This window comes from Scylla paramamosain, chromosome 30 (assembly GCF_035594125.1).
Source record: "Scylla paramamosain isolate STU-SP2022 chromosome 30, ASM3559412v1, whole genome shotgun sequence".
NCBI lineage: Eukaryota > Metazoa > Arthropoda > Malacostraca > Decapoda > Portunidae > Scylla > Scylla paramamosain.
This window is the reverse complement of record NC_087180.1, coordinates 18,376,057-18,395,896: the sequence shown is the minus strand read 5'-3', so window position 1 is coordinate 18,395,896 and position 19,840 is coordinate 18,376,057. Positions and strand designations below refer to the sequence as shown.

Below are 19,840 nucleotides of genomic sequence, written 5' to 3'. Positions count from 1 at the left end.
GCAAACAAATGATAAAAGAAAACTCAACCAAATTTTGAAAACGGGAAATCTGTAGCTTAACATATGTTTACCTAACCTTCCCCAACTAACCTGGGGTGGGGGGGAGGGTTCGGCAAGGACATTAACCTGATAATAAATAAACAAAATTAACCAGTATTATTAAGTCTGAATAACACTTAACAATAAACACACAACAAAAGGAGAGACAGATACACTTGAACGTGAAAACAAAACAAAAACAACAAAAGGAATCAAAAACAAACACCACACAATGTAAACTCTCTTTCTCTCTTCTAGACATGGTGGAATCAAAAGCTTTTCATCTCATCAACTCCTCTCCTCTAACTGACTGTCTTCAGCCTCTCTCTCACCGCCGCAATGTTGCATATCTAGCTGTCTTCTACCGCTATTTTCATGCTAACTGCTCTTCTAATCTTGCTAACTGCATGCCTCCCCTCCTTCCGCGGCCTCGCTGCACAAGACTTTCTTCTTTCTCTCACCCCTATTCTGTCCACCTCTCTAACGCAAGAGTTAACCAGTATTCTCAATCATTCATCCCTTTCTCTGGTAAACTCTGGAACTCCCTGCCTGCTTCTGTATTTCCATCTTCCTATGACTTGAATTCCTTCAAGAGGGAGGTTTCAAGACACTTATTCAACAATTTTTGACCACTGCTTTGACCCTTTTATGGGACTGGCATTTCAGTGGGCATTTTTTTTTTATTAGATTTTTGTTGCCCTTGGCCAGTGTTCTTCCTACATAAAAAAAAAAAAAAAAAAAAAAAACAATGAATACTTTACCATATCATAGAATAAACTGGTACCTTTGTAGACAGATTCATGTTTGCTTTATACAGATCCTTTTTCCTCTTCCCTTAAAAGTGTCAGAATTAATGACGCCACCACGATCACTGGCAGGTTTTCTTTCTGGTGTACACAAGAGCTCGTTGAAATTTGCGCGCCACCCACAATGCACTGCGCCTCTGATCTCATGGATCTTTGTGACGTCACTCTTAACTCCTCAGCAGAACTTCATTACTCGATTAATTAGGAAATTACGATAATATTAAACCGCCTCTCTCTCTCTCTCTCTCTCTCTCTCTCTCTCTCTCTCTCTCTCTCTCTCTCTCTCTCTCTCTCTCTCTCTCTCTCTCTCTCTCTCTCAGCCTTTACTGTGAAATAATACGGATTTTTCTCTTAAGATCCATTATCACACTAATTATTACCACTGACAATAAAATATACAAGAATACAAACGATGGGAACCAGGTGGAGCATCACATTTTGGTCACGGGGCAGAGAGAGTAAAAATTTTGGCTGTTTACCTTGTTTGCTCTCCGCAGCTGATACAGACAGACAGACAGACAGATAACATCAGATCAAATAAGACTTACAACTCTGATGACCCGAAAAGCTCCACGTCATCTAATGATATTTAAATACAATGCACAGTCCATTACGGCAACCGAGAATTCCTTCATACATAAGCAGACGAATTAGAGAAAAATGACGCAATAGAATGAGAGAGAAGTGAGCGGTGTATTTGAGGCTTTTGCGGGGTATAGATAAATGAAAACGCATATCACAGGTATTATTTGAGCTTGAAAACATAGATAAGGTGTTCACTAGGTGATTATTTCATGTGATAGAGGAGATAACATAGCATAGTTGCACGGCGAGGCGACCGTCCCCAGTAGTGAGGCTGTCCCGATCGCGCGCATGTCAGCTGAGAAGGTAAACAAACTCGCATCGTAAACAAACATGGCAGCCACGAAGAAAATCGAAGAGGCTCTTGCTCATATTAGGGAGGCCGAAAAGAGGTAATATAAAGTGAAACCACGTCCAGCCATTTCCCTAAGGGCCGTAGAGGCAGCGGGCTAATGTATGGACGAAATGTTTGGGGATTGTGGAGAAAATTTGCCTTAAGAAGTGAAATGTTCATTATCTTCTGCTACTCGGGGATAGGGATGGGTTTTATTTATCATATTTACCTTGCTGTGTGGTGGCAGATAACACAGACAAGTGCTTCAGCTGCTTAAGATGCTAGTGATGCGACACTAATAGCACGTAAAATGCAGGTTTTTGTATATGTGGTCTACGAGGGGCGTGGAGGTGGGGGGGGGGGATCCACCCTGCTCTTATTGTTAGATTAGAGACGAACAGAGGTGGAATAACTGAGCATAAGGTCGTAAGTAAAGCTACAGGAAGCCATTGGAATAGTTCTTGTTCTCTGTAACACACCCACACCTTTGTCCATCTATCTCCCTGTAATTTTTTTTTAATAGATCCGCCCACCTCCTTCCCCCGCTCCTATCCATCCAACAAACTTGGGGACCTGGTGGGAAAGTGGGGTTTTTGAGTGGGGGAAGCCAAATATGGACATTCGCGAAAAAAACTCTAAGGATGAAACGCCATATTTTGATAGCTATAAAAATTTCTAGCCTAACCTAAAGTAACCAGGGGGACAAGGACATTAACCTAACATTGCCTAACCTATCCTAACCACTGGTTGACAGGATCAAACACTGGCTCAGGGAAAAATGCAAGCTACTTCTTATCATTATTTTGTGTTACATTGCTAAAGTTTCATTCAGATCACATTTTCTCTCCCTCAGCCTTAAAACAAGCCTCTTGAAGTGGAAGCCAGACTATGATGTGGCCGCTGATGAATACAATGCTGCAGGTGAGAAGGCAGACCAATGTTTCTTTCTTTAACTTGATGGGCTTTGTTTACAGATGCACTATTTACTTTGTGAGTCTGTTTCTTTACTCTGGCAGTCTTAATCCTTTCATTGCAACTTGACATATTTTTCCTTGAATTGTAAACCACTTACGACATCTCTTTGTGCCATCCAGTCGAATCTAAACATTAAGCTGGCTACACTCTGGAAAATCTATTTGTTTAATCCACTTCTCCTTCTTGTAGGTACTTTAAAGACCTTGTGCAGTGTTTTTATTGTCGTCAGTTGTTGCATATTGCAGTTGTCAGGTCAGAGTTACTGCAGCAGTGATATTATTGGTTCACTGACAACAGCTAATGAATTGTTTCCGTTCCAGCCACATGCTACAAGACAGCCAAGCAGTACACTCAGTGCCGGGAGTGTTTGCTCAAGGCGGTGGAGAACTACAAGCTCAACCGATCGTATCCTTTCCATAACTGCCTCATATTACCATCACTATACCAAGTTTTGTCTAGAATGATACACTTGTACATACACATGACAGCACAACACATGTACTTATTTGTATCACCTTTCCTTTCATGCACAAGATAATTCTATACAAAAATAATCAAGATATTGACCATGTCTTTGTAATAATGCTCTCATGTTTTCCTTAACCAAAGCCTCCAGATTTTTCTCAGCTGGCAAGTAAGTGTTGCAGGAACTTCCTTTGTTACAACCTAGACAGACTTTGCAATGTCACAGAATCTCTTGCTCAGACATTTCTCGATAACTTTCTGTAGCTTTGATCATTTTTCCTACAGTCAGATAAACACCAACTTAAGTGTAATAGCTACATAAATTTTCTCTCTCATGGAGCTTCCCTGTGTTCACTCAGGTGTCTAGACCAGGCTGCCCTCATCAGCAAGGAGCTTGGAGACATGGAGTCCATCTTCACCCTGTGCCAGCGGGCAGCCTGCATGTACCGGGAGCATGGCATTCCTGACACTGCCGCTTTGTCCCTAGAGAAGGGTGCCAAGATTATAGAAAGCCAGCTGCCAGAAAAAGCCCTCATCATGTTTGAGCATGCTGTCGACATTGTGATGGTGAGGCAACCACACTTTTCTTATTCTGAGACTGATCCTTTCATGGCTCTCTTTTCGCAACTTGCATCTGGCTGACACCACATCTCCTTCCACAGACTGAGGACCGTCCCAGGCAGGCAGCAGAGTACCAGAGTCGCGTGTCTCGACTTAACGTCAAGATGCAAAAGTAAGAACGTGTATAGTGCTGGTGGTTGTAGTGACGAGCCAGAAGAGCGTATGTGGTGATGGTGGTCATAGTAATGGGCCAGTTTCTAACAGTTGCAGACCACAGTTTTTTACAGTCATCCTGTTATAGTGTATAGTTTTAATGTAGCTATCTTGAACTTTTCCTTCTTATATGCAAGTACGTATTTACACCTGCACTTCTCTTCTGACAGTGCCTTGGTGTTACAGGTATGATGCTGCAACAGACGCCATCAGGAGAGAAATCTGCTACCACCAAGCTGGAGAAAATCAGCGTAAGTCACAATTGCCAATGATTTTCAGGGATACATGTTGAATTAAAACCACATCTTTCCATCTGTCTTGATTTTTGCTTTGTGAAACTATGTATGATTTGGTAATGGAGTGTTCACCTCATACTGTTCATGTTCTCCATTATGGCCATCTGTAAGTAAAATTGTGTTGACAGCTGCCATTGGGAGGCTGACTGTGGCCCTGGTGTTGGTGCAGCTGGCACGGGGCGACTGTGTGGCGGCAGAGAAGGCCTTTAGAGAGTGGGGATCCTACTGTGAGAATGAAGAGGTGAGATCACCTTCCTACTTCATGTATAACCAATATCTGCAGCTCTTAGAGTGGTGATGATTGCTAACTTTTTTTTTTTTTTTTTTTTTTTATCTAAACTAAATACTGTACTCCCAATTTCAAGTGAGGCCATAATTCTTGTATTTATAAATTATTGATCATTGAAGAATCAGTCTCCAAGGAATGCAGCATTGGTTGTACGTTTTTAAGATCTTTAGGATGTGACAGTCCCATGGGCTACTGCAGCTGCTTTGTACTATTTGTGGCACAGTGCATGCTCCGTGACACAAGACATACAGTATGTGTCTTCTGTATGCTTTCTCCCTGTGGTGAGATAAGCCATGAAGGGAGAAGAGGAGACTCAGTTCTCCCTGAATCCTGGAAGCTGCCTTGTTTTGGCTTTGGCTACCTCTTTGCAAAGGATGTCAGCCTGCTGTACAGACAGACCCACAGCTCTCAGGTTCACACAGGAGTCTTGCAGAGTATCACAGTATTGTCCAGCATTACCTGCAGATGGGACTCATGCACAATTGGTTGCTTTCAGGTACAAACCTTGGAGATGCTGATCCAGGCCTTTGATGAGGAGGATGGAGACATGGCAGTGAAGGTCCTGAATTGCCCCTTCATCAAACACATGGATGTGGAGTATTCCAAGCTGGCTCGCAGTCTGCCTGTCCCCAAGTGCAGCCAGGTGAGGCTTTGCACCAGGAAACATGTCTGTTTGAGGCTTCCAGTACAATAAGGGTCACACACCAAATTCATAAAATGAGGAAACTTGTCTCTAACTTTATCTTCCCAAACAGGAGACCAAGAAGCCAGGAGTGACAGACACCTACCCCCCATACACCTCCAGCTCCGGGGCTGATGTGGACGCCCTTGCTAAAGGCGTCGGTAGCACTTCAATTAGTCAGGTGAGAACATCATCAAAACTTAAATGTGGATGATGTACAGAATATCCATTATGTGATGATAAAATCAAGTGGAAAAGGTTTAGCTGGCAGCTCAAGTAGCCTTATGTCCTTGCTCTTCCTCTGCAGAATGATGAGGAACTGGACTTGTGCTGAGTTGACCTGGAGGGGTATGTGTGGCATCACTTCATAGGCTGCATTGCTGGCAGGATGGTGTAAGTTCACCTGCTTTGGTTACTCATCAATCCACACGGCAGCTGGTCACGTTAGAGCTCAAATTACCTGCATGGAAGAAATTTTGACAAGAAAAGTAATTGTGGAACCTCAGATATTACCACTATGGCTTGTAGTCTGTGAGCTGCTTGAACCTGAGTCATACAGAGCATGTGAGGACTTCCAGTATCATTTTATCTTGTCAAGAAGCTTTCTGTGTTTGTTGCAGGTGCATGATAGCAAAGATAAGCCAGCAGGGAGCCAAGCTCAACATAATCATTCAGCTAAGTTTTCCATAAATCAGTAATGAGAGCAACATGACACAAATCAGTGCTGGAGAAGGTGGAGTTCCCAGCACCAAGGAGGGTGGAGGGCAACTTGGTTGCTCATAGTTAAGAAGTTTTGAGGTTAGCCTGAGCAGTTTTCTCATTCTAAGCCATCAGTAGTTTGTTATAAAATATAAAATTAAATCTTCATCCTAAACAGTTTTGAACTGACAATCTTATTTTCTGTACTTTGGATGCTGAGGCACAATCTTTTCAACATTGCTCCAGCAACTATTCAACTGTGTGATATTTCCAAAAGTTTATATACCCTCTTTCCCAGCTTTGGAAACATTATGCTCTGTCTATGCCAGAAAACAGTGCTTGGGAGAGCAGAGTTGAGTTGCACTTCTTTCTGCCACACTTCACAATCTCTTATCAAGGGAGTCTGAGGGACAGACAGTGTCCTTCCTTGTCATCTCATGTGTGACCTTTTACAGACATTCCAAGAAGCTCTTGTTCAGGTGTGTAGCACGCCTGAGATCAGCCGGGTGATGCTCCCACCGACTGTTCTGGTGTCTTAGGATTACATCTGTGTCATTGCCATGCGGGTTAAGGGACAACCTGCTGTTGTTATTTAGGGTTTGAGTAGCAGTTACTGTTTTTCTCCAGTTTCATTCGTCTTTGTTCCTATGGACGTGGATTTAATGGTATAATATGTTGTTACGGAAGTATGTTTTGTCCTGCAGCGCTGTGGCTGCACATCTTGTTATTTGTTGTTAAGATAATCTATAGAGGAAACATTTCTATTAATAACCAGCAAAGATAATCTATAGGAGAAATATTTATATTGAATAACTGGCAAGGTGTTATAAGGGGAGTACAGACCATGGCCATTACAGTTACCTCTTTTTAGCTTTATATAATAGCATTGTTTGTTTTCTTTTAAAATTTCATCAACAGAGTGATGAGTAGGCAAGTACATGCCATCTTAAGTAAAATATTGAAACTTATTGTATTATGAAAATTAAACTGTATGCAATTAACAAGTAGAATATATATATATATATATAAAGCCCATCACATAAATGTGCACATCTGGCACAGTGTGTGATCAGTGGCAATCTAATCTATGTCTTAGTAGATTAATGTACATTGATATTTATTTCTTATTGAATATTTGTGATGATTAATTCAGAAAGTCAGTGAGATATTTATTTTATTGTTTAAGGATATCATCATGCAACATATTTGATTATCATACTCTTATATGTATTTATCACCAAAGACGCATACATCATTCTAGAAAACACCGTACAATAATTATTGACTATATGCAATTGATACCAGTTTATGCAGTGTCACACAGTTCACATTTGTGGCACCTCAGTTCCATTAAACATACAAATTCTGTCACATTACAACTCAAGAACAGATCAGCGAAGCCTCGGTTACGTAAAGGATATTATTTGCTCATTTTCATATTGTTTGTAAATGAGTAGTTGCATATCATTCCAGGGCAGCACCACTATTACTGTAGTCCAAGAAGTGGTGGCAGACACCCCCACCCCTTCCCAAAGACAGTAGTGTAACAATGATGACGCTTATATTCAATGTTTTAGGTGTCCCGTGTACTTCTTCATCTTCTCCAGTCTGTCAAAGCAGAAGCATGCAGAGGGCTGCTTATTATATATTTGGATTTTTTTGTATTCCATTAATTCTGTCAAAAATCAAAGTTGATGTGACTTTTCAGCCAAAACATCAAGACTTCTGCATGATGAGTTGCGTTCAGTCATTCGTACATTGAGAAACACAACGGTTTACTTTGAGCCTCGGTGTACTGAAGACTGCTCCCGTTTGCCTCACGTTCTGCTCTCTTTCAAGTTGCCAACAGCAAAATTTAATGTTCTTGTGATTCATGACTCTCCCATTTTATGCATATTTATGTGTGTGTGTGATCAGTATGTGCACCTGTCTTTCGTTTGTGTGTCTGCTGGTTGTGCACGCCCTTACGTTATATCAATCATTGTGGAACCGATACTTGTATATACATACTGCTCCATATATATGCATATACATATATACATGGCAACATTTCGGTTGTTGTTGTTGTGCATCAAGGTTGAGACAGATAGGATCTATAGATACTTTTAAGTGAGACCTTAATCTCATTTAAGATAATGCTGTTGAATTTCGGTATTTAACTTATATAACACTAGAAAACTATTTATCATGGTTCTCAAATGTGTTATTAGATGCATTTTTGTTGTGATTATTATGAGGATTTCATACGAAACTGTTTTTGTTATTGTATAGTTCAGAAAGTTCTGTAGCTTGGAAACTGATAAACTTTGAATGGCTCAACTGTGATTGTATTGTAATCAGGTGCCTGATTATACAAGGATTAGTACCACTAATAGTGAAACTGAAGTCCTCCTCAGCCATTCAGAGTTATTCATGAGACGACACATTTTAACTTGTCATAGATTAGCCGTGAACTAATACTGTTGTGTGTCCTCATGAGCATTATACAGCTTTAGATTTATTTATCAATAAATGATCTGCAATACTAGCACAGTGTGTCAACCCATTATTGCCCTTAATAAGACACACACACACACACACACACACACAAGGTTGAAAGACATGAGATTACTAAACCGAATATTATTATTATTATTATTATTTTACACACACACACACACACACACACACACAGTGTCACAAAGTTGAAAGACATAATCCATACCAGAGCACAAATGGATGTGAACTGTCTGTCTTGCCAATAACAAAATGGTAACAAGGCAAGTAGCAAATGCAGAAATCAAAATACACTTACTCCATTATAACTACTCCATACAACAGAAAACTATATATATAAACTATATATAAAACTTACTGATTCTTAAACCAACAATAGGAGTTACAGTAGTCCCTCTATGCTTACCATGCTTTCATGTTCTATTATGACAGCTTTGCTCTTAAGTGAAGTGCAGTGAAGCTCAAGAGGTGGAGGCAGCAGCAGATCAGTACCACCAATGCAAAGTCGCTGGCCACATATGAGGGACGGAAAGAGTACTTCCGAATCACCTCCTCTCCTGTGGTGATGCACGGGACTCCAGGTGGCATCTCACACGCTGATGGAGAGGATCAGTGTCTCATTACAGTGTTGAGAGGAGATCCTGAGGTAATCCTAATAGCAGACTGAAAGATTGAGCCATTATGTTGAATGCATTACAAGTAAGTGCAGAAAGTTACTCATTTCATGACCACAACTGTACTTTGTGTCTAAGTGAATCTTTAACCCCAACAAAGCCACAGAAAATATGATCAGTATAAAGTTTTCAACACTATAGTTTGCAAAATCTATCTTGACGATGTATTATATAGCACAGCTCAGAGCTGACACATGTACCTCTAGTGCAACACAACAATCAATGACATTTTAATATGCTCATCAGCTCTAAACTAGGATTATTTAAGTACTGTTTTCTTCAGTGTTTCAAAACACTTATCCTCAAATTTTGGTTGGTCCTTTTTGAACCTTTCCTTAGGGACTGGCACCTCAGAAAGCCTTTTTTTTTTTTTTCCCCTTTTGTTGCCCTTGGCCAGTGCCTCTCTTACATAAAAAAAAAATACTTAAAAGGACACATCCTATTTCATTATAATTAGAACATTATTATTTGAACATTATTATAATATTGCTTACTGATGTTAGTGATGCCTGACCACTGGATGACAGTGAGCACCTCCACACCATACCTGTACCAGGACAGATACTTCAGCCACCCAATGAACCACGGCAAGGAGCTGAAGGACAAGAACCACACCTTTACTTCACTTAATGCTAAAGACCCTTTTGTTCACTACATCATGGAGACTACTTGCTGTTTTACAAATATTCGTGTCCAATATTATCTTTGTGTCAGAGAGGAAGTGGTGGCAGGAGAATGAGAGGAGGAGGTCATGCAAGGAGGGAATGCAAAGACAACAATAAATGGAAACTTTGAGAATGAGAGGAGGTCATGCAGGGCGGAAATTTAAAGACAGCAATAAATGGAAACTTTTATCACAGCCAACTCACCAAGTCTCCAAGAAAAGATGTCATATACAGATAGATGTGTAGTTAGATTCCTCAGTGCTGCCTCCACTAACACCAAAAATAACAGGGTTTACTAAATATCTATATAAACAGCCATACTCACTTGATATCACTGAAGATTCCACTTGTGGCAAATAAAGAAATATTGATCAGCATTAACACAGCCATACTGGTGCCAAAGTTCCCGAATAGGGTCGACACCATTAATCCTGAAAGAAGTCAGCAGTTTAATCTTCTAAGTATTTCCCTGGTAACATTTATAGGGGTTATAACAAGGGGGATGTAAGCGAAATTCTTAAGATCAGCAACCAGGATAGAACGAGAAATAATGGGTTCAAGCTTGAAAAATTTAGGTTTAAGAAAGAGATAAGAAGTTGGTTCTCAAATAGAGTGGTAGATGAGTGGAACGGACTCAGTAATCATGTTGTTAGTGCTAAGACACTAGGAAACTTTAAGAGAAGATTGAACGGGTTTATAGATGGGGATGATAAGTGGAAATAGGTAGGTATATTTCATACAAGGACTGCCACGTGTAAGCCTGGTCACTTCTTGCAGCTTCCCTTATTTCTTATGTTCTTATTTGTTGCTTGGATGCAGGACTCATGTTTTCAGATGGTAAATATTGATGGTAAATATTCTAATAGCAGAGAATCATGGTACAATATAATGAATTTAGTTTCCTGCCTAATTTTTCATTCTAACCAGGTATTTTTTTACAATTTCCACTTTCCTGACCATATGAGGCATGTGAGGGATAAACAGAGAGAGAAATACTCCCCAAACTTATCCTTACCACACGCAGATGCTGTATTGGTGGTACAGATGAAAATGAGCACCATTATGATAAAACTGAAGTGGAAACCCACCATCCAGTAGCATATGAAGCAGAGCAGCACTGTCTCTATGATGTAGCCAGGTATCTGTAGTGACATGAGGAGTGGTACAGGATATCATACACTGATACATTACACAAGACACAAACAGACAATACTGGAGTTATGAGAGAAAAGGGTGAGAGGACAGAATACAAGAACAAATGGAAACTCCTGTTGCAACCATCTCCCTACAGGAAAATCTTAGAAACAGTTATTAAATGTACACATGCCAAGCTCTTCAAGACTCTGGTTCAGGATCAAATGTATATATGCCAAGCTCTTCATGACCCTGGTTCAGGATCAAATGTATATATGCCAAGCTCTTCATGACTCTGGTTCAGGATTAAATGTACATATGCCAACCCTTCAAGACTCTGGTTTGGGACAAAATGCCTCAGTATGGGACACTCTTGAGCCAAGCTGAGAGCCACCCACCAGGGAGAGTGTCTTGGAGATATAGTAGGCACTAGAGTGGTAGGTGCCGTCTTTGTACTCCCGCAAGAACACTGGCATCTCTTGTGGCAGGACGTACATGATGCTCATGAGCGCAGCATTACAACTTTGCATAACAATCACGAAGAATGCCCCTTGGATGTCCTGAATGCCAGCCTGGGTCAGCGGCACATTGAAGAAGGTCAAGCCAACCACCAGGGCAACTGTCTGCCAAAGTCAAAGGAATCTGATAGTTTCTTTTTAATGTACAAGACTTTTTGTTCTACCAGTAATTTACAGAGCTTTTTTGAAATACGTTATTTTTGTTTGGATTGTCAGTCTATAGTTTTAATATAGGGTTGCCATACGTCCGGATTTTCCCAGACATATCCTAAAATCAGATAACGAAATCTGCGTCCGGGGAATTTTTGAAAATCCCTCAAATGTCCGGAATTTCACCTTCCATCATTACTAATTGTTAAAAAAAATCACATTTATTAAATTTCCTTCGGTTGAAATGATGGGAGAGAGAGAGAGAGAGAGGGACAAGAGAGAGAGAGAGACAAGGCAGCACACACACACACACACACACACACACACACACACACACACACACACACACACACACACACACACTGCATAAGCATATGTACAACGAAAGACAAGGCAACGCGCGTGCACACACACACACACACACACACACACACACACACACACACACACACACTGCATAAGCATATGTACACCGAAAGACAAGGCAACACACACACACACACACACACACACACACACACACACACACACACACACACACACACACACACTGCATAAGTATATGTACAACGAAAGACAAGGCAACGCACACACACACACACACACACACACACACACACACACACACTGCATAAGCATATGTACAACGAAAGACAAGGCAACACACACACACACACACACACTGCATAAGCATATGTACAACGAAAGACAAGGCAACACACACACACACACACACACACACACTGCATAAGCATCTGTACAACGAAAGACAAGGCAACACACACACACACACACACACACACACACACACACACTGCATAAGCATCTGTACAACGTAAGACAAAGCAACACACACACACACACACACACACTGCATCACCATCTGTACAACGAAAGATAAGGCAACACACACACACACACACACACACACTGCATAACAATCTGTACAACGAAAGACAAAGCAACACACACTGTATCACCATCTGTACAACGAAAAATAAGGCAACACACACACACACACACACACACACACACACACCTTGAAAAAAAAAACTGAATATTTACTGGGAGGGACTGGAAGGGAGTTAGGGAAGGTACCACTCTGATAACGTCACGGCTGGGGGGGGGACTTGTGACGTCACGACTGGGGGTTGATGACGTCACAGCGGCTGTAATTTACGTACGTACGTATTTCATTTTGAAAATGACCCCTCTAAAAAACGCAGCTAGACAGGAATGCTTTATAAATTCAGACTTGCCACACATTTTAACAAATGCCAAAAATAACAACACATTTCAAAACGCAGTAGTATTAAAGATATTTAAAAAGAAGTATCTGGAAACTGTTGGAACTTTCACCCCATTTAAAATCGTTCAAATGTCCACCCATTCTGGCTTAAACATAACGGAAAACACTTTAAAAAATCTGAACTATTTTCTAAAACCATTTAAAGTGAGCTACAAGCACAAATAAAAAATCTGCCGAAAAAAAATTCAATATTATTGGAAGTTGAACACGAATAAAAACAAGTGTACGGTGCACGCATTTCACTGAGCGGGACGGCAACACACTTAAAAAAACACTAACTATTTTTTAAAACCAATAAGAACCTAGTATAGGCTGAAATAAAAAAAAATTAGTTTTGGGGCCGTAAAAAAATACGCCGAAAACGGCCCTCTTATTTACACTAAATCAACACAAAAATCACCACTTTTCACGCAACACACGCACTCAAATAACTTAAAAAACAACGAAATATTTTTACAAACCATAAAATCTTAGCTACAAGCCGAAATAAAATACTTAGGAAATAAAAAAAAAATATTGGAACCGGAGGGGGCTGGGGAGCCTTATCCAAGATGGCGGTGGGGGGCCAGTGGAGGGGACGACCAACCCTTCTCACTCATTTAAACCCTCGCCAAACTTAAACTAAGTAATGGCAGGTATATCTAACGAGCGGATATTAAAGTTTGGTCATGTGGCTCCGCTTTGCGACAGTATTGGTTTAAAACACTCACAGATAAGATAAATAATGGCTGATAAATAGAGACGACCCAGATTGCTTACATTTTCATTAAGTTAAATTTTACGGTTTTTAGCAACGAGACGAGGTTGACACAGGGATATATTGTGCTGGAGGTTAGGTGAGATGCGTTAAAATGAGTTAAAACCGTGGATTGTTCAGTTGTTCATTAAAAAGTTACGTTAAGTTACCTAAATTTATTCTAACACTTCCTGACCTTATCTTCCCTGTGGTGGTGATGGTGGTGACCTTCCTGCCTCCTTGTCGCTATGGCTGGCTGTCTAGCACCTTCTCACAGCCAAACTTTTCTTTATTTTGCTTGTTTTCACCCACTGCTGCCTTCGGGTGTCCACTGCTAGAGCCCACGCCTTCCTCATTACCAACTAAAGAAGGTTTAACTCATGGGTAAGCCTTGGCAGCCACTGTGTAGGCGTGGTTACACACACAAGGCGTGGTTACACACACAAAATAAAAAAAAAAAAAAAAACACAAAAGTCTGTCAGGCTGGGAGTTGAAACAGACGCGTTCTGACACCACCCATAGACGCGACACACTGACTGGTTGTCAGGCAGCAGCTCCTGTATGAAGTCGGTGCTCGCAGCCTTCCCAACACCGCCTCACTTCACGTCGCGCTCGCGCCCCAGTCTTCACCAGCTCTGATAGGGGTCAATTTGGATTACTGTTTGCGGCCTTGTGACCTCGTCAATACAACTATTACTTGTTCTTGTCAAGATGCCCAAACGAAAGTGTAAATTCACTGCAGAGATGCAGAACAAACTCCCGTGCTTCAAAAAAGGCAGGGATGAGTGGGAAGCAGAGTGTTTGGTGTGTAAACCAGGAACATTTGTCTCGCTGGCACATAAAAGTGTCCGGAATTTTGATAGTTCATATATGGCAACCCTATTTTAATATTCAGTATTAAAAATATAATCCTGATAGACACTGAGATGTAATCTTAAAGTCATCAATTAATCCTACACTTACAACATTCCTGCCAAGCCTTGTGTAGTGGATGGCCGGGTTCCTGTAGGAGTTAAGCAGTGAGCGCCACAGGAGCCATCTGAACTCGGTGCACCAGCCAGGCTTCTCCCTGTGTGGCAGGAGAGGCTGCTTCACCACTGAATGGGATGTGGTGGTCCAGTAATACACTTCCTCTGGTACATTCTTTTGCAACACTTTCTTATTTTCTTATCATAATTCTGATCATGCAGATGACATGTTTATTAATAAATTACATTTCACTGTATAAAAAATACCATTGAATACTTATTTGAAATTGATGGTTGAATTATTCAAATCTAATAAAAGAAACGAAACCCTAATTATACTTACGGAACATTTCTGAAGAACAATTGCTCCACATGCTGTAATGATTCCACCCAGCATTAAATCCTAAAATATTCACCATCTTTTGTCGGCTTCCACTACATGTGTGTGTCAGATTTCACCAATATCATGACGGCATAAAATATAACATCACACAATGCAGGGTAAACTTAAACATAGGAAATATCATTCATATATGACCAGTTCTTTACATGTGCATCAAATTACAAACATATATAACATACATTGCCCCCAGATTCTGTATTCCTGGTCTGCAAGTTATCTTGGAGCCCAATAGTCACCTTCACGTCCCTGCAATAGACAGACTTGGCATAGCTGTCACATATTCTTTCAATGCGTTCAAAGGAAGTGGTTTCAGAGCCAGGAAGGACTGCCAGGGTGTTGATGTAGAAGTCAGCAGGATTGAAAGTCACAGGACACTTATAGCCCAGGCTGCAGGCAGAGCAAGGGATCATCATTACCATAATTTGAAAAAAAAAAAAACAGACATTTATTGTTAATATAAACTTCATATATTGCTACAGAAACTTGATATGTAATGGAATTATCCTTTTGTTTAGCATATCATGGTGACTGCTCACAGAAAACCTGATTTTGACTGAAGATTATCATTTTTTTTTTTTAATCCATGAAAACTAGTCCTCTCTCTCTCTCTCTCTCTCTCTCTCTCTCTCTCTCTCTCTCTCTCTCTCTCTCTCTCTCTCTCTCTCTCTCTCTCTCTCTCTCTCTCTCTCTCTCTCTCTCTCTCTCTCAAACTTCTTCATTAACAAATATACCTTTCAAAAAAGTACATCGCGCCAAGAGACGAGCCCATGTAAGCCAGCCGTCCCTCAGCCAGGAGCAGCAGCCTGTCAAAAATGGAGAAAAGCTCAGACGACGGCTGGTGAATGGTGCACATGATGGTCTTGCCTTGAGCCGCCATGTCCTTCATTATATCCATAAACTTCTTTGCACTGAAGAAGTCCAGGCCTGTGGTGGGCTCATCACAGAACAAGAGTGGAGGGCTGGTCACTATCTAGAAATGTTGGAGAGTTGTAATTATTCACAGTACTTACAGTCCACGGACACGTTTTGTATATTATGGAAGTAAACTTAGCCTAATAATTTCCATATACTCTTTATTTCTAAGCAATATACAATGTTTTTTTTTTTTTTTCATATCGTGACCTACACAATGAAGGGATCACCAATTATATAAATGAACCGAATGAACATAACCGAAACCAGATTAACTTATCCACCAGATGAAAACGCTAACACCAGATGAAAACGCTAACATTTCTCTCTCTCTCTCTCTCTCTCTCTCTCTCTCTCTCTCTCTCTCTCTCTCTCTCTCTCTGGAAACTGACCGTACCTCTGCTGCAAATGCCAGTCGCTTCCTCTCACCACCAGACAGAGACTTGTCACTCCCTGGGATCCCGATGCGTGTGTTCTGTGCTTCCGTAAGTCCCATGTCCCTCAGCAGTTCCTTGACTTTGGCATCCCGCTGCTCCTGAGTGGTGTGGCGGTCCATCTTTAACTGAGCCTAGAGAGAGAGAGAGAGGGAGGGAGAGAGAACCATTTTCCTGTTGCTTCAGTCTTTAGTTCACTATATAGTTTTGAGGATTCATCTCACCATAAAAGTCAGGTGCTCCTTGGCAGTCATCGTTCCCAAAAACAGGTCATTCTGGCGCAGGTAGGAGAACCCAGAACTCTTAGCATTGCTCATCTTGTGACCATTGATGCAAACCTGCCCATCCACGACCAACCCGCCACCACTCCCATGCGCCAGGGCACTCAGGAGGCTGGACTTCCCTGCTCCACTGTGATTCATTAAATGATTAGGACCATATTCTGAAATACCTCTGCGCCGCGTATCCACTACTTTCAAGATCCTAGTTTAAGTGACCCGTGATTTTAAGGGTGTTTTACGGTTCTAGTGACAAATTACCAAGATTTCTACATTATTAACAGAACATATAATCACCTATGTGGCTTTACAAAATAGTCGTGGTGAGCGCATATTCAGAAACGCTTTGTTTTTTCACCACGACTGTTGTTAATCTGTCACTAGAACCATAATAAAAAAACAAAACAAAAAACACCCTCAAAACCCGTGTCACCTCACCATGACCATTGAAAACAGTCACGGTGAGGCAGCAGAGCGTTTCACAATTGCACTTGAGTTGCTTTTTTTTTTTTTTGCTTTTTTTTTTTGTTTGTCCCGCTTTTTCGTGACCGTCCCACACACTTCACATGGAAAAAGATCTACATGTGTGTTATAAAGGCCGAATCATTTTGTCTCCAGTGCGCAGCGTGAGGAAATTAAATGTTTAAATGTTACGTTTGTTCATGAGATGTCTGCATGATGAATGTGTGTGTGTGTGTGTGTGTGTGTGTGTGTGTGTGTGTGTGTGTGTGTGTGTGTGTGTGTGTGTGTGTGTGCGCGCGCGTGCGCGCGCGCGCGCGAGCACCTCGACATTCCCTCCCCCCCTTCTCTCCACTTTCCTCTTCAACCTGCTCCTCCTTGCCCTCTCCACTCTTTCATTTAAATCTATTGATAACATTTTTATACATCTTTCAAGCAGAAAATAACACAGGCAGACTGACAGAATGAATGTATCACTACTAATAATAAATTCTTGAATAATGATGACGATGGTGATGACAATAATAATGATAACAGTAATAATAATAACAACTTTTGCCAACTTACCTTGCCCCCATCACTGCCGTGAGCGTTCCACTTTCGATAACACCAGAAACTGACAAGGAAAAGATGCACGAGAATAATAATGGTGGTGCGTTGAGCAGTGTTGTCATCTCTTCTCCACCTCTTATCCCTCCCTCCCCCCCCTCTCTCTCTCTCTCTCTCTCTCTCTCTCTCTCTCTCTCTCTCTCTCTCTCTCTCTGGAGTCTGCACCATATTCAGAAACACGTCTGGCAGCACCTCGACTACTTTCAATATGCTCTAGTTGAAGGGACACGGGTTTTCAAGGCTGTCTTTACGATTCTGGTGGCAGTCTAACAAGATTTCTACATCATTAACAGGGCAAACACTCGAGAACCTGGCTAATCATCTCAGTGGCCTTTGAAAATAGTCTTGATGAGAGAGCAGAGCGGTTCAGAATACGGCTACGGCTCTCTCTCTCTCTCTCTCTCTCTCTCTCTCTCTCTCTCTCTCTCTCTCTCTCTTACCGTTGCAAATGACTTTCTTGAGCGGTTGGTCCCGGTTTAGGAATTTGAAGAACCGTGTCTTTTTCTGCGCCACATACACGCTAAGGTCTCGCCAGGTAAGCGTAATGTTCTCCTCTCCTCTGCACGTGCTGGGAGTGCCATAGTCATTCAGCTTCCTTGGACTGAGGCCATAACCTTCCCGCTGCAGTAATGGGAGGAACAGCAAGTAAGAGATTCAGGTTACCTATTGCCTTTATGTATGTTCTGCTGATATGAGTACAGTTCACTTCTCGCTGCGGTAAGGAAGGACATCAGAGGAGCTTGAAGTTATCAGTATCACATTTTCTTTATCTTTATAGACGGGAAAAGCAAAATAAAGCAGATTCAGACGATTAAAGAGTTACGTATTGTTATTCATATGAGTATAGTACATTTCTTGTTATAGTGTGGGAAGGTGGAGCAAGATATTAAAAAAAAAGTCACCCGTAACATCTTTATCATCGTGCACGGTAAAAGCAAGAGACGGAGACAACCAATTAAGGAATTAGGTATTAATATGAGCACAGTACACTTCTTGCTACAGATAAGAGTTTCATACAGTCACATATTGCATTTTCCTTCATCTCCACGTATGACAAGAACAAAATACAATCGCTCTAGACTGACAATTCACAAGGAATTTACGTATATGTCACAAAATATGTATTACTCTATAAGATACCTTGAAAGAGACAGAGCGAGGAGATTTAAATTTCCCGAAGGATTTTGAGGGCAGCAAAGGTTCAGTCTCCCGAGCCTCGTCCAGGTAACCCATTTCCGTCTCCATTGTGAAGTGCACGAGAAGGAACTCCCGTCAGACTAAAAGTTACCAGTGGTGTCTCAATATGGCGACCTGGGAACGTGATCGGGAAATAATATAGGAAGGAAACAACATCTCAAACCTTGGTAAAGATTGATTCACTAACACGCACGCAGTCAACACAATGGAATATTTAGAGCCACCAGTCATGTGAAGGTGACTTATATAAGGCTTTCTATAAAGGACATGAGACACTCTTTGAAACTACAGAGAAACATTTGAAATATTTGAATCACTTATCTTTCAGCAGTATTTTTGTATGATTGATATAGTGCGGGGCTTTCAAAATACTATACTTATTCTTTCTGAAGTAAGAGATACTGCAGCAGGAGTTATTTAATTTAGGTTTGGTCTGAAATTCTGCAGTACTCTTGCGAATCTCGAACCGCGAACCATCGGGCTGCGATTCGAGCACTGAACCACTGAATCTAACCGATGATTAGCCGGGTTATCAAGAGTGTTTCTCCTGTTAATAATGTAAAAATCTACTTCACCTGCCTCTAGAACCATGAAAATATCATTAAAAAACTCGTATAACTTCAACTAGAGGCTTTTGAATGTAATGAAGATGCTGCGCTGGAAAGTTTCATAACACGGCAGCTCAGGCCTTTGAGTTATAAGGGAAAGCTACTGAATGCACTCACTCTTCATTTGTTTTCTCTTCCTCGGGTTGCTCCATGTAAGCTTATACGTCTAGTCGATGGTGAAGTTGTTGGGAGTCAGTCTTGTATTCCGGTAAAGATGTAAGTCTACAAGGAGTAACGGCGACCCGCGTGACTCACCGGTGAGTGTGAGTGTTGCCTGCCGACTGGAGACTGGCGGTCGGCTTGATCTTGGTCTTGATGAGAGAGAGAGAGAGAGAGAGAGTGTGTTCAC

At 41.2% G+C, this 19,840-nt stretch overlaps 2 protein-coding genes across 6 annotated transcripts; one reads left to right on the top strand and one right to left on the bottom strand.

Annotated features, from left to right (window-relative positions):
• The first annotated feature begins 1,672 nt into the window (after positions 1 to 1,672).
• On the top strand, positions 1,673 to 8,468 carry LOC135115976 (gamma-soluble NSF attachment protein-like). Of its 2 annotated transcripts, XR_010276120.1 has the most exons (12): positions 1,673 to 1,819; positions 2,615 to 2,682; positions 3,057 to 3,141; positions 3,353 to 3,370; positions 3,561 to 3,768; positions 3,864 to 3,934; positions 4,162 to 4,226; positions 4,400 to 4,512; positions 5,057 to 5,203; positions 5,316 to 5,423; positions 5,550 to 5,635; positions 5,863 to 8,468. XR_010276120.1 is itself a non-coding variant. In XM_064033157.1 (11 exons), exons 1-11 carry the CDS (start codon positions 1,761 to 1,763, stop codon positions 5,574 to 5,576), a joined length of 969 nt encoding a protein of 322 aa, XP_063889227.1. In that variant the 5' UTR covers positions 1,673 to 1,760; the 3' UTR covers positions 5,577 to 8,468. The 2 variants fall into 2 exon arrangements, 1 of the variants encoding a protein (XP_063889227.1); XM_064033157.1 differs by having other exon boundaries at positions 5,550 to 8,468.
• LOC135115975 (protein scarlet-like) lies at positions 7,099 to 19,786 on the bottom strand. 4 transcript variants are annotated; one of them, XM_064033153.1, is made up of 15 exons: positions 19,609 to 19,786; positions 18,827 to 18,997; positions 18,127 to 18,307; positions 17,645 to 17,693; positions 16,565 to 16,751; positions 16,304 to 16,474; positions 15,726 to 15,964; positions 15,174 to 15,381; positions 14,935 to 14,966; positions 14,587 to 14,692; positions 11,309 to 11,533; positions 10,792 to 10,918; positions 10,102 to 10,207; positions 9,606 to 9,706; positions 7,099 to 9,033 (listed from the first exon to the last, which is right to left on the bottom strand). In XM_064033153.1, exons 2-15 carry the CDS (start codon positions 18,929 to 18,931, stop codon positions 8,861 to 8,863), a joined length of 2,010 nt encoding a protein of 669 aa, XP_063889223.1. In that variant the 5' UTR covers positions 18,932 to 18,997; positions 19,609 to 19,786; the 3' UTR covers positions 7,099 to 8,860. The 4 variants fall into 4 exon arrangements, with proteins under 4 accessions (XP_063889223.1, XP_063889224.1, XP_063889226.1 ...); XM_064033154.1 differs by having other exon boundaries at positions 15,231 to 15,381; XM_064033156.1 differs by lacking the exon at positions 18,827 to 18,997.
• Between the last annotated feature and the right edge of the window lie 54 nt (positions 19,787 to 19,840).

What these genes read in the sequence shown, in the direction of transcription:
- LOC135115976 (XM_064033157.1), top strand. Translation starts at nt 1,761, where the DNA reads ATGGCAGCCACGAAGAAAATCGAAGAGGCTCTTGCTCATATTAGGGAG. An exon ending in CTTAACGTCAAGATGCAAAA is followed by an intron (nt 3,935 to 4,161) that starts GTAAGAACGTGT and finishes TTGGTGTTACAG; the next exon opens with GTATGATGCTGCAACAGACG. An exon ending in CCAAGCTGGAGAAAATCAGC is followed by an intron (nt 4,227 to 4,399) that starts GTAAGTCACAAT and finishes TTGTGTTGACAG; the next exon opens with CTGCCATTGGGAGGCTGACT.
- LOC135115975 (XM_064033153.1), bottom strand. Translation starts at nt 18,931, where the DNA reads ATGGAGACGGAAATGGGTTACCTGGACGAGGCTCGGGAGACTGAACCT. An exon ending in ATACAGAATCTGGGGGCAAT is followed by an intron (nt 14,967 to 15,173) that starts GTATGTTATATA and finishes GAATCATTACAG; the next exon opens with CATGTGGAGCAATTGTTCTT. An exon ending in TCTCCAAGACACTCTCCCTG is followed by an intron (nt 10,919 to 11,308) that starts GTGGGTGGCTCT and finishes ATGTCACTACAG; the next exon opens with ATACCTGGCTACATCATAGA.